The 15,044-nt window shown below is 45.4% G+C and overlaps 1 protein-coding gene across 1 annotated transcript in view; it reads left to right on the forward strand.

Annotated features, from left to right (window-relative positions):
* Positions 1 to 15,044, forward strand: part of LOC119967641 (CUB and sushi domain-containing protein 1-like) — a 2,889,858-nt gene that overhangs the window by 2,643,491 nt on the left and 231,323 nt on the right. The window contains exon 48 of the mRNA XM_038800434.1: positions 2,572 to 2,718. Within this exon, the coding sequence (XP_038656362.1) occupies positions 2,572 to 2,718 (147 nt within the window). The remainder of the gene's footprint in view (positions 1 to 2,571; positions 2,719 to 15,044) is intronic.

Below are 15,044 nucleotides of genomic sequence, written 5' to 3' on the forward strand. Positions count from 1 at the left end.
CTCCAATAACATGACCTCAGGCCTACCTATTCCAATGAATGAATCATTTCCAGTGCCCCGTTCACAGCGGCAAACCAACACAAGCCAATGTTTAGGCCACTGGCTGCCAGTTAAAACATTTCAGCTTGCATTATTGCGCTGCCTGTTGTAAACGTCTACTTGTCCCTCTGTTCAAGGCATATAGTTCAAACTTTGCTCCATTGAGAGACACTTGCTTTGTGAAAGGAAGGGATCGATAGAGGTTACCCAGCTGGTGGTGAATAATTTGTTAACTGATCACAGTGTGGGTTGACAAGATTCTCAGCTGCGATTGTAGTTTAGACTGTAGACAGGCCTCAGGCAGCTCCGGCAAGAGAATTAAGGAGAAAACATGGAGATTGAAGACAAGTTGCTGACGCAATGGCCAAATAAAAAAAAAAGTGTTTTCATGTATTTAATATTATTGAATTTTTCTTCTCTACATGCTTTCATCACCTATAAGTGATAACAAAATGGAATGGTTTGAATGGGTCAGATAATGTATGTTTGAAATAAAACAGAAAATACTGGAAATACTCAGCCGGTCTGGCAGCATCTTTGGGGAGAGGAACAGGGTTGATAGACAAAATCTTATGTTCTCACTGGGGGTGAGCTTGGAGACGGGAAGGGCATGTACTTGGGTGAAATGGTGTCTTCCTGTCCCTGGCAGAATTAGCTTCTGGGTGGGAAGGTCCATGGCCGAACTTCTGACCCTCCCACGAATTGAGGCCCTTAAGTGTCCAATTACTGACCACCTAAGGTGCTCATCCTGCCACTGCTGGTGCTAACCCAGTGCATCAGGCACAACTGCTAAAACCATGTGGCCAGCCAGTCACCTTAAAAGGAGTGGGGAGTGGTCCAGCATCAAAAGCACTCAGTACTGAGGGACTGCCATCGAGCTGAGACTCACCCCTGCCCCACTGGTGACCCACTGGACCCCTTTTGTCATTACCCCGTCCCTGCTCAATACTACTCCTCAACCCTCCCCTATAGCTTACCTGAGGTCTAGGTTGCTCTGAGATCCTGGTACTCCAGTGTATGTCCTCTTGGCAGCAGCCACAATGTTCCCAAAGGTGCTCCTGATCATGGAAGAAGTTTGGCTGACGCATCTTGGCAGGCGAGATCTGTGCTCCCAGAGTTTTGAATCCAGGGGAAAGCTTGGCAGTGGTCTTACCATTGCCCGAATGCTGCATGGTTCCCTAAAAGTGCACCTCACTGGCTCCTCAATAAAATTCCACGCAATATTTCAGGTCGCTGATCTTTCCTCAGAAGATTGTCAAAAGACGATTCCGCCAAGAGATCATCGGTTGGAAACATTGGCCGGGATTCTCTAAAATTGCGGCTAATGTTGACGCCGGTGTCAACGGACCTCCTGGCCCAGCGATTCCGTGGCCCACAGGGAGCCAGCACGGCACTGGAGTGCTGCACGCAGCGCCGGCGGCGATAAGCGGCCCTGCACTGCCAGTCGCGGGTCCGTGCATGGAGGCCGCTTCAGTGCCGGACCCGCGCAACATGGCGGAGCCACACAGTGGGCTGGCGCGGAAGAAGGTAGGCCCTCCCCGGATCGCGCGCACTCGTCGATCAGTGGCCCCCGATCGCAGGCCTGGCCGTCGTGGAGGCCCACCCCGGCGTCTGATTCCCCCCCACCCCACACCAGGACAGCCACCGCGGCCGCAGGTCCGAACTTCTGCTGGGTGGAACCATGTTAGAACCACGCCAGCGGGAACTCGGCCAGTCGACCACGAAGAATCACCACGGGGGCTTCTTTCATTGGCCCCCGACCGGCGCTGCGTCCACCGCCCGTGTGCGGCTGGTGGCAATTCTCCGGTCGCCGGAGAATCGCGTACTGGCGTCGGACCGCGTTGCGGGCCGCCTTGGTGTCATCTCCGATTCTCCAAGCCGACGCAGGCGCGGAGAATCCCAGCCATTAACTCTGCTTCTCTCTCCACAAATGCAGCCAGACCTGCTGGAGTACTTCTAACATTTTCTGTCTTTATTACAGATTTCCAGCAACTGCAGGATTTTGCTTTTGTATCAATGCTTATTTGAAGGTTTTATACTCACCATTTGGTCTTCAACAATTCAGATACCTCAAAGAAACAATTTATTGGCATCTTAACATGAATATTTACCAAAACTAAAGAGGCTGCTATTTTGAAGTTAACAGATGCTATATTATTTTCACAGAGAGTTATCTTTTATTCAAATTGGAGGTACTCCTTGAACAGTTTGTCTTAGTTAAACTTAACCATTGAACAGAGCACTTCATTTTTTCACTTTTCATCTTTATTTTCATTTCAAGTCTAGCAATGGCTGCTGTTGCTGGCACCACGTGTATTAGAAATGGTGGGGTTTTCCCACTCGATTAGACCACATGACACTCTGTCTTCCTGAGGTTTGTGAGAGAAATGGAGCACTTTACATTTAATTGATTCCAAGCTCTCCATGTGTGCACAAATCTAATAAATGTGCAGTGTAACGACTAAAAGATCAAAACTTTCAGCCACCAAACATTTCTGATGAGTTCATTGATAGCTGTTTCTTATTTAATAGGACCTACAGGTCAAAATCGACTGTTGGTTGCTCTGAGTGGGAATCACACTGGAAAAAGGAATTTTACAAGCACAGGAAGACAGCTGTATCTACGTTGGTCAACCGATCACGCAACCAGCAAAAAAGGATTCAAAATCCGGTACACAGGTAGGGAACTGAAATTTCATGTTGTGCAATTTTATGTTTTAAGTTTTAATAAACCCTCAGTGTATGTAAAAAAAAAACTTAAATATTTTAAAATATGCACCATAAATGTTTATAACTCTTTCTTCTCTAACCAGTGTACTTTGAAGATGTTATTAAGTTGAGATATTTTTATCATATGTACAATTCTTTCCTCTCCTCTCCTCCTGCTCTGCTGCAGTTTGACATGTTCAACAGTAAAGCATCAAACCCAAAGTTATCACACCTAAATGTGCACACACACACACACACACACACACACACACAAAACACACACATTCTGTCAGAGTAGCATTCTGAAACATTGCTCCCTTCCCAAACCTGGGGCACTGAGGATTCTGGAGTACAATTCTTGGGATCAACACAGGTTGAAACTGTGCTGGTCTACAATGCTCAATTTCACACTCGTTCACAATAGTTAACAACCATTTGAGAGATTTTGAGTTGAAATACTTCTCAGCAATTGATGGCCCCACAACCCATGCCGTGAGCATTAGTGTGCACACCATTTCAAAGTATACACCAATCCAAGTGATTACAAGACCCTGTCTTATATTACAGGGTATGAACCAGAAGGTGATCTTCACTCCAGTTAAAAACATGTAAAGCTTTTCATTGAAGGGATGCAATGGATCAGTGCACACAACATGAGCTGGCAACTAGATCTGCAAGTTTACTATTCTCTTAGATGTTAGGCAGTTCTTCTTTTCCTTCTTGGTTCTGCCATTATACAACCTGCAAGTGTGACCCCTTGTCCTCTCTTATCCTATCCATTCAAATAATTTGTCCAGGTAAAAATAATCCAATCCCTTTATTATTAAATAACACTTGTTCAAATCATCCATGAATCTCCCTACTTTACACTCTATACTTTAGCATTCTTTCAACCTAGTTGTGTAACTAAGGTGTTGTAAACTAGGCATTAACCTCATGGCCCCTGACTGCACCCTTTCGAATGCCTCAATATTTCCACTCACAAAAAAAGATGGGTGGTCGAGTCAGACTTTTTAATCTTCACGTATTGTTTTAAAACTTACCTTTTCAATTGGCTTTCTGAGGCAGGAGTAAGGGTTTGTGCACCAGGCATTTAGGCCATGCCCACCATTAAAAGGAACACAAGGATTTAAAGCATTCAGTCAGCAGCCATTGGGGTTGTGACCCCCAATTTGAGAAGCCCTACCAAGGAGCTGCATCCATCAATGCAGTCTAATTCATAAGACATGAAGTTCTTCATGTTATCCCTGATAATATCCTTTTCACGAGCATGCAGGGCATTCTTCATGCTTCATGAATGCTTTGTGCATATTGCCTACAACCAGCAAGTTACATTTTAAATATATACTATATATCTGAATGTGGATCTAGGAAGAGCAGGATTCCATAACAAGGCCTATCTTGAGCTGCTGTCTTCTCCAAATCTTCCCTTCCAAATTGTCCCAATTGCCTTCTGACTCATTGCTTCCTGACATATTGGTTCTAATTGTCTCCCTTCCTGATGCCTGTTTGTCAACCCTTCTGGATCGCTCCACATCTTGACTTCCCCAAGTGCTGCTAGTGGCACTTCAGTGGCATCATTTTAAATCCCATTTTGCCTGTTACTCTCCACAGCTCACCCACTCATTGGAAATTAGGCCTGAGGACAAATATTGGGTGAAACACAGGTCTCACTACTCAGATGCCAGGTCTCCAGGCAGATTACAATTTGATGCACATGGTTTTGTTTATTGTTGGCAGGCTGTGATGTTTCTGTTTTAACTCTTTTATGTGTAGCGCACTACTTTTTTTCCAATAGGGAAAGGGGATTTCTCATTATAATTGTGGAACTGCCTGCAGCTAAAGCTGGTTCAATGACATTTTCCTTAGCTTAGTCTTTAAATATGTTTGGCATGTGTACATATATATATATATATATATATTTCATCAACAATACCGAAGGAACTAGGGATAGGTGAATGGCCGTTGTGAAAAGTGGGGGGTTGTGTTGGAGGGGGTTGTGGGTTAGAAGACAGGTTGGAGAGTGATTTTCAATGTTCCCCCCACACCACGACGGCCTCTCTCTCTCTCCCCCCCCCCCTCTGAATGAGGGAACTCCCCTTGGATCCCAGTGCAATTTGGTTTGGCCCCTGCACAGCGAGTCTCCCACAGGCTGCTGGGCTAATACCAGCAGCAGCAGATGAGGCCCTTCAATGGGAAAGTTGCTCATTCAAGGGCCTCAGTTGGTTAGAGGGAAAGGAAGTGTAAATAGGCTATCCTGATTAAATGGTCCCCTGCCTCCAAACTCACCATCGGGGAAGGGCACAGGATTCCACTATGACTAGTGTCTGTCGGCTTAGACAAGAAATAGCTGTGCAGTTCAAGTTATGTATTTTATCAGATGTGTCATGCCATTTTATTGTTTCCATCATGGTACTGAACACTGACAGAAGTTTATCAGAAGCATGTTAAGCTTTGTCCTAGTTTCAACTCTGAACCAATATTCTACTCTATTATTATGTTTCTCTGGCAACCAGAATTCATCACTTCTTTATTGGCATGTCTTCAATCTATATTGCAGTTGTTACACCCTTCCTTGATACCAATGTTCTGTTCCATATAACAAATTGTGTTTGTGATTCTCAACTACTATCTGTTACATCCTATGATAGATTTTGGATGATGATGATTTTTTTCCAGTTTTCATCATGTTCCATGTTTAAAAACCATAAACTAAAATAACTAAATTCACCGAATGACTCCAAAATGAAGAACATGCTTTTACCTCTGGACATATGAACAAGGAGCACAAGTAGGCCATTGAACTCCTCGAGCCTGGTGCTCCATTTAATAAAATCATTGCCGTTCGAATAGTAATCTCAAATCTGCACTCCGCCCACTCCTGATAACCTTTCACCCCCTTGCTCACCAAGAATCTACTTACCTCTGCCTTAAAAATCTTCAGAGTTTCTGCTTCCAGCTCTTTTTCAGGAAGAGAGTTCAGAAGACTCACGACCCTCTGAGTGAATAAATTTAGCCTCATCTCTATTTTAAATGGGCAATTCTTCATTTTTAAACAGTGAGCCCTGGTTCCAGATTCTGCTACAAGAGGAAATATCCTCCCCACATCCACCCTCAAGATCCTTCAGGATCTTATCTGTTACAACAGGGGAGGCAAGGGGCAGCACGGTGGCCCAGTGGTTAGCACTGGTGCCTATGGCGCTGAGGCCCCGGGTTCGATCCCGGCCCCAGGTCACTGTGTGTGAAGTTTGCACATTCTCCCCTGTCTGCGTGGGGTTCACCCCCACAACCCAAAGGTGTGCAGTTTAGGTGGATTGGCCACGCTAAATTGCCCCTTAATTGGAATAAAATAATTGGCTGCTCTAAATTTATTTTTAAAAATAGGGGAGGCAGTGGCATAGAGATATTGTCACTGGACTAGTAATTCAGAGACCCAAGGTAATGCTCTGGGACCTGAGTTCGAATCCTGCTCTTCAGGTGGTAGAATTTGAATTGGCAATCAAAATAAATCTGGAATTAAATGTCTAATGTTGACCATGAAACTATTACGGATTGTTGCAGAAACTCATCTAGTTCACTAAAGTCCTTTAGGGAAGGAAACCTGGTCTGGCCTACATGTGACTCCAGACCCACAGCAATGTGGTTGACTCTTAAGTGCCCTCAGGGATGGGCAATAAATGCTGGTCCAGCCAGCGATGCCCACATCCCATGAACAAATTCTTTAAAATCAAGTCACCTCTTACTCTTCTAAACGCCAGTGGATACAAGCCTAGCTTGTCCACCCTTTCCTCATAAGACACCCATTCCATGTATTAGTCTCGTAAATTTTCTCTGAAGCGCTTCTAATGCACCTGCATCTTTCCTTAAATAAGGAGGCCAATATTGTATACTCCAAACGTAGTCACTAGTTCCCTGTGCAACTGAAGCATGACCTCTCTACATTTATACTCAATTCTTCTCGCAAGAAATTATATTCAATCAGCTTTCCCAATTAGCTGCTGTACCTGCATACAAGCCTTTCATGATTTATGCACTGGGACATCGAGATCCCTCAGACCTCTGCAATCCCTCACCATTGATAATATGCTCTTCATTTTTCCTGCGAAAATGGACAATTTCACTTTAATAGTACTATCTGACAACAATTACCACATCCAAGTTTCATGGGTATGACTATGTCAGCAAGGCATACTTCTATGAACCTCTCTTCCTCGGGTGACAACTGTCCTCATGGTGTAACTTTCCAGGGTTCCTTTTCAACTGACCAACTGATAACAGCCCGGTCATAGTTTGGCCGCTTCTGGCAAAACACCCAACTTTTTAGGCTCTCTTGGCTATTCTCAGGTTTCTTCCGGTTTTTAAATCTTTTTAGCCAGCTTGTCCAGTGCATCTAATTTCTTCTGCATGTGTGGAACACCTACCCCGAGATTTCCTTTGTGCCTGCTGGTTAACTTCTCTCCAGTTGGTACTTTCTTCCAGGTCACATGGACCAGCATTTCACATTGTCCAAGAAAATTACAGTTGATACCTTTATAGTTGGTGCAAACTCCTTCTTGGACAAATAAAAAAACAATTACAGATTTAAGAGCATTTTCAAGAAACTTCAAATTTCCCCCATTGTACTACTTCCATGTCAAACGTCATCACAGTTCATAAATATGATTTTCATTTTTCTGGATGCATCCTCACTTAGATTTACACTACAACAGTACCACCAACTCTTGCCTCTAGGTTTCCATTTATTAATTTCTGATGTTTTGAAAGTGATTTTTGGCTCAGCTTCCACTTTGCTTCCTAATCGTGCAATGGGCAACACTTCCTACAGAATATATTCTGCCTCTAAAGCATTTCAGTGCAACTTCTTTGAAGAGTAACCTTCAATAATTTACATTGCGGCTCCAGCTACATCCTGGAATTTGCTCCCACGTCGTCTCTTACTCTCGTAGCCATGTACAGTACTGATCCAGTATTCACAACTCTTTCTTGAGCCTCATGAAGATTGTATGAAATTGGTCTCTGCCATTGACAAAAATAAAGGCTCCAAGAAATCTTTTTTTTTCACCATGCCCGATCTTCTGTCCACTGAACAGAACGAGTGCTCAAACTCTTCTTGAAGACTCATTTTGTCATCTTACTGTCACCTTTACTTAGTTTGAAATTAAAAATCTCAGCAATATTTTCCCACTCAGTGAAAAATATAAACTACTGCAGTGTTTGACAGGCTGCCAATTCTGTACAAACCTGTTTTGCACTGCTGGTGTAGATTAACTGCACCCCACGTGCGTAATTATGCATCTCCGCACTGTTGTAAACATCACTGTCTCTCGTGCTGGCGGCAAAACTTTCTTGCAACTCCTTGCGATTGTAGTGCAAGAGTGGAGACATTTTCACTCCTGTAATATAATGTGTGCTGTGCCCGAAGGCTGGTCCTTGGCTCATTGTCTGCTGATTCTTCAATCTGAGCTGCTTTTTTTGGCAGTGTTTGTCAGTGGTGATACGCCATTGCCTTCCACTCTCAGGGGCAGGATGAGGAGGCAGGTTCCAAGTTGACCCCAGCCAAGATGGGAGTCAAACCTGTGATGTTGCCATTATTCTGAACCGCACGCCAGCCATCTTACCCATTGAGCTAACTGCGAATCCCACAAAGCAGTCCCAAAGCCAACCGTTGGCCCATTACACATCCCTCATTAGTTCCAGGCAATTCACATCTTCACACTCATTAGGGTAACTGAAAATGTACGTTTGTCACCTGCCAATCAAAAATGGGCAACATGGAAAGTGGTTGAATGTAATACACTTTGTGTAATTCTACTTGAATCGAGGAAACGTAATAACAGCCATGTTAATACCTTTGTGTGATTTCACCGCATCCCAAGCAGTGGATGCATGCACCATGACCTTTTGCATGCAACCTGGAACACTGCCCCTCGCCCAGCCCAATCCGTTGGCTCTGTCCACACGTATGCCCCCAAGAATAGCACTGGTTGGTGGCACATGGTGCCCCCATCACACCCACTCCACAACTAGATGCCACCCTGCTAGCAGCATACCACATGGCCAAACCAAGGTGGAAACTCACAGTAGACCCCACAGGACAGCTGAGGACAGAGGCTGCTGAGAGTATCGCTGACATGGGGTGCAAGCCATCAAGACCCCTGATGGCAGGGATAGGTGATGGGGTTAGACGCCTGCCAGGCACCGGTGGAATAAGGGGTATGGTGCGGAATGCACAGTGTTCAGGAGAAGGGCCGGGAGGGGTTGGGAATGGGAGGGGGACATGCAAGACAGAAGCCGCAATGCAAGTCAGAGCTGCCTTGCAGCCCATTGGACCTGGATGGGCAAGGTCTTACTCACCATGTAATATGGTCATAAACCCCCTGCAAACAATGGATTTCTGAGTCCAGGCAGGAATGGTTTGTTACAGAAGTTTCAATGGGTGTGGTGCCAGGGGCCTAGCAGTGGTGACTCACCCTGGCAGTAGTGCCTACCAGTCCGCATGATGCAGCTGCATTGGGGAGGGTGAGGGGGGGGGGGGATGGGGGGGATGGGGGCAATGATCTGTGTGGGACAAGGATGGTGCCATAGCACGGAGCCAGTGACTTACCAGGGCGGCCTTGAAGAGATCATGTAGCTTCTCAGGGCACTGCTATCCAATCCTTACATTGGAGCCCTCGGCCTCTGCCACCTCTGTCCAGACCCGATTGACTTTGGTAGGCGGCAGCTGTTCTTTTATTCTGCTTTGGATAACACAGGCTGCTACTTGATGCAGTCCTAACTAAAGGATGCTCCAGACTCTGAAATTAGTTCAAGGTGTTTATTGAACTATTAACACAGTTCTCAAATGAGTTTGACTCTCTGCTAATCTAACTGTAGTAACTCAGTCTAACTGAACCAGCTTGCTCTGAGCCACGTGCTGGGGTGTGATGCTGCTGATCAATCCTGTCTAACTCTCTAGATGTCTGTCTGTGGAAAGAGGCAGGGTGTGAGTGCCTCATCCCTTTTATAGTGTTTATGTCATATAGCCCCTTGTGGTGATGCCACCTCTGGGTGTCCTGACGGCCCATTGGTTGTGTCCTATTCTGAGTGTTCATTGGTTGCATGTTTGCATTTCATGACAGCAGCCTCCATCACATCCCGGGGGACAGGGTGTCCCACCTCTCCTTCGTGGCAACGGTAATATCTCCAGCTCTGCGTCCGTGAACCTCGGTGCCGCTCTCAGTGGTGCCATCCTCTTGGCTGGAGTGACAGTGTGTGAGGCATGGAGTGCTTACACACAGCTTCAGCTCGTCAGACACTCCAATGCCATTCCCGACCTCAGCTAATCACAAGGTGTTGGAATTGCACTAGTTCCACGTAGTGGGAGTGCTGGCCTTTTACCGTGTCCTGGGTGGCTCTGGCAGTCGTCCCTCCATCGGGATGGTGGAACATCCTCCATTCAGCCCCGGCATCAGCACTTAATCTCTCAAACAGAGAATCCACCCCAAGGTTATCTCTCTCATTTGTTTTCCACAATCTGCCGATATGTTGTCCTTATCATTGTGTTATACAGTGACCTCGAGCTACAGGTGGCTATAATTATGATTTTTAAAAAGTCTATTGATATTGAGTTAACATAAGGACAAAGTACTGAAGAGAACACTTTTGTGCTGAACAAGTGAGAGCAAACTGTTATTGATCACTTGGCACACAGAATGCTGACACTGCTGCCAGCTATCCAGCCTAATGGAGAGACGAATGCAAAACGTATTGCCTTGTTGCAACTTCAGGTATTCCCACTTGGCATTAAAATAGAAAATATTGGAATTGCTCAGCAGGTCTGTGGACAAAGTTTATATTTTCAGGTCAATGACCTTTCATCAGAACCCTCAGAGATAACTCAATATTTTTGTTTAATGGTCTTTAATTCTCTGAAAAGGCCAAACACCTTGGTTTAATCACCTGCCCCCATAACCATAAAGATCAATGGGGAAATGTGCATGGGATCTTGTTAAAAACTCTCAGTACACAAAAAGGCACCTGGGTACAGAAGTGCTCTCTCGCTCAAGATATATTCATGAAAACTGCTTCCAAATCCCAGCAAATTTAACATGGAACATACAGTGCAGAAGGAGGCCATTCGGCCCATTGAGTCTGCACCGACCCACTTAAGCCCTCACTTCCACCCCATCCCCGCAACCCAATAACCCCTCCTCACCCTTGGACACTAAGGGCAATTTAGTATGACCAATCCATCTAACCTGCATGTCTTTGGACTGTGGGAGGAAACCGGAGCACCTGGAGAAAACCCACGCAGACACGGGGAGAACGTGCAGACTCCACACAGACAGTGACCCAGCGGGAAATCAAACTGGGACCCTGGCACTGTGAAGCCACAGTGCTACCAACTCGTGCTACAGTGCTGCCCTGAAGGAGTGCTTGTTTTCCTTTTAAACTGGAACATACAGCAGAGCCATGTTTGCTGGTACATAGGCACAGTGTACTTCACTGGAAAACCTTATGAAAAGGTACACGTTGTACAATAGTCTATGGTCTTGCAAATGATCTATTCAGCAAACTAATATTGAATTAACATGTGTGATACGGATGTATTGCGATTTGTGATTGATTCAGTCACTGCTCTTTTCAAATATTGCACCAAATTCTTCTGTTGAATATTTTAAGGTGTAAATCTAGAAACTGCCTGATTTACAATATATCATGAAAGACTTACTCTCCTGAATCTGTAAGAATCCAGGTTTTGTTTTCCTGTGCTGATCATGAGGAGATTTCCTGGACTGTTTTTGCACTCAGCTTCCCCGATGGAAGTGGTTTTCTTCACAACGGGTTTAATGTTCATCAGCTCAGTCCCTCAAATTGTCACTTGAGTTTTGTCAAACAAAATCGTAATCAGTGTGGGGAATGGTAAGGGGGACTTGGAATTTGCAGCGGGTTGTTATGGACATTGGACATGGACTGGGTTAGGATGAACATTATGCCAGTCACTTATACCGTGCCTTTAATGTAATAAAACTCCCAAGCACTTCACAGGAACATTATAAAACAAAATATGATACTAAGCCACATCAGGCAATGTTAGGTCAGATACTCAAAATTGTGTTCAAAGAGGTAGGTTTTCAAAGAAGGAAAGTGTGGTAGAAAGGCAGCGAGGCAGAATCAGAGTTTTTCAGCACAGGACGAGGCCCTTCAGCCCATCATGTCTGTGCCGGCCATCAAGCATCTATCATTTCTACTCCCATTTTCCAGCACCTGGTCCATAGCCTTGTATGCTATGATGGCTCATCTAAATACTTATTAAACTTTGTGAGGGTTGAGGGAATTCAGAGCTTGGGACCTATAGGCAGCTGAAGGTGCAGGCGCCAATGCAGTGATTGAAATCAGGGATGCTCATGAGGCCAGAAGGCGATGAATACAGTCAACCCAGCCTGGATTACTGCAGGTCAGGAGGAGATCGAGAAACACAGGCATGGAGCAATCTGAAAGGAAAAAGAATTTTAACATCAAGACCTGGCGTGACTGCTGGGGAGCCAATGTGGTTCAGTGAAAGAAGGGGTGATGGGGAAATGGAATTTTTGTGTATTCAGACAGAATTTTAGCTGACTTCAACTTTGCTGAGAGTGGGTAACAAAGCCATGAATTAGGTTTTGAACAGTCGATGAACTGAGACTAGACTAAGTCAGGCAATGTTACAGAAGCGGAACGAGGCTATCGTAGAGATGATGTGAATATTGGATGAGACAATGGCATAATAGCAATGTCACTGCACAAATTATCCAGAGACCCAGCCTAATGCTCTGGCAATTGTATTCAAATCCCACCATGGCAGCTGGTGGATATTCCTGGAATTGAAAACTAGTCTCGTCGCTTGGCGCAAAAACTCATCTAGTTCACTTGAATAGATGCAGAAGGAGGCCATTCGGCCCATCGAGTCTGCACCAGCCCTTGGAAAGAGCATCCTACTTAAGCCCACACATCCACCTTAACCTCGTAACCCAGTAACACCACGTAACGTTTTTGGACACTAAGGGGCAATTTAGCATGGCAAATCCACCTAACTTACGCATCTTTGGACAGTGGGAGGAAACCGGAGCACCCGGCGGAGCACACAGACACGGGGAGAAAGTGCAAACTCCACACAGCCACCCGAGGGCGGAATTGAACCTGGTACCCCAGAGCTGTGAGGCAGCAGTGCTAACCACTTGTGTCACTGGAAAAGAGAATGCTAGTGTCCTTTTGGGAAGGAAAACTACCATTAGGGCAGCACGGTAGCATAGTGGATTGCACAATTGCTTCACAGCTCCAGGGTCCCAGGTTCGATTCTGGCTTGGGTCACTGTCTGTGCGGAGTCTGCACATCCTCCCCGTGTGTGCGTGGGTTTCCTCCGGGTGCTCCGGTTTCCTCCCACAGTCCAAAGATGTGCAGGTTAGGTGGATTGGCCATGATAAATTGCCCTTAGTGTCCAAAATTGCCCTTAGTGTTGGGTGGGGTTACTGGGTTATGGGGATAGGATGGAGGTGTTGACCTTGAGTAGGGTGCTCTTTCCAGGAGCCGGTGCAGACTCGATGGGCTGAATGGCCTCCTTCTGCACTGTAAATTCTATGATCCTTACCTGGTCTGGCCCAGGTGTGACTCCAAACCCAGAGCAACGTGAACTCTTGACTGCTCGGAATTGGGCTGAGCAAGCTATTCAGTTCAAAGATAATTAGGGATGAGCAGCAAATATTGGTCCCACCAGCAACACTCACATTTCAGGAAATACTTTGTTTTTAATTGTGGTCAGTAGGTCATTCGAGGGTCAAATATGACACAAAGGTTAGTTTGGTCCCAGGAAGAAGATTTGAGTCAGCAGCTGTGCAAAACAGTCAAATAGCCCTTGTTGGTATTCATTGGCAGGATTATCCGGCCTTTGGCATTCTCTTTTCCTGCTGGCAGCGCACCTCCACCCACATGTTTCCCGGCGACGTAGGGTGACTTCAATGGGAAATCCTATTGGCAGGTGTAAAGTATCCCACAGTCAACCAACTGTGCGCCGCTGGACAACATGTGGCTGGGGGACCGGAGAATCCAGCCTATTGTCTCACTATATATAACAGTAAATTCACCAACACTGCGCCCAAAGGGAATAAGAACCAGAGAATCAATACTACTATGTTGTAGCTGTTTCTGCCATTCATCCTTCCGAACTTCCTGTTTCTTCCTGGGACAACACAATCTGTCAAATAACCCAGTGTGTCCAACCATAGAATCTTCCAGCACAGGAGGTCATTTGACCAATCACATCTAGTCTGCTTATTGAGAGAGTTATCCAATTTCCCATCCCCATCTCATTCCATTTAGCCTTGCAGTTTTCTCTTTTTCAGGGACATACATATGTACGTGCATGTGAATTAGGAGCAGGAGTAGGCCATTCAACCCCTCGATTCCATCGTGCCATTTAATAAGATCGTGGCTAGTCTGAGTGTGGCCTCAACACCGCTTTCCTACCTGCTCCCAATAGCAAGTATCTATCTAACTCCACCTCAAAAATATTCCATGGTCCTGTCTCCACCGCTTGGGGAAAGAGAGTTCCACAGACTCATGACTCTCTCAGGGGAAATGTCTATTCTCATCTCCAGACGACATGGGAGACCCCTTATTTTTAAACCCTGTTGCCCTAGTTTTAGTTCTCCCCACAAGGGGGAAACATCCTCTCAGCATTCAGCCTGTCAAGCTCCCACTTCCATGTTTCAATGAGATCACCTCTCATTCTTCTAATCCTCAATGGGTAAAGGCTTAACTTGTTCAAACCTTCTTCGTAAGATCCGTCCTTCACCCCAGGAATGAATCGATTAAACCTTCTGTGAACTGTTTCTAATGCAATTTATGTCCTTTCATCCACTCCCCTTTCAAGCAGTGAATTCCTGATCAGAAGAACTTGCTCCTCAAAAAAATTTTTTTTTTTTTTTTTAAATCATCCCGTCTCACCTCTGGCTCTTTTGTCAGTCGCCTACACTGGGAACCCAATCAAGGTTCCTCGTAAACTCGTGCTGCCCACGAGTGTCTTTGTGTTTCTGAAGTGATGTTTTAAAAATGTGGCATTTCTTGAAATTCCAGGATATGGAGCATTGATTGAACTAAAGTCAGCTAAGTCACGCAGACACCGTTCATGTTATGAATCTTGCAGTCATGTTTTGTGTGATGTAAACCTGGATCCAGTCTTCTGATTAGACATTACTGCACTTGAATGAGATGAATGAGTACTTGGTGAGCTCACATCAAGCACTCTGCATATATAAGTACCACAGAACATTTTTGTCAGG

The sequence above is a fragment of the Scyliorhinus canicula genome, chromosome 6, assembly GCF_902713615.1.
Source record: "Scyliorhinus canicula chromosome 6, sScyCan1.1, whole genome shotgun sequence".
Lineage (NCBI taxonomy): Eukaryota > Metazoa > Chordata > Chondrichthyes > Carcharhiniformes > Scyliorhinidae > Scyliorhinus > Scyliorhinus canicula.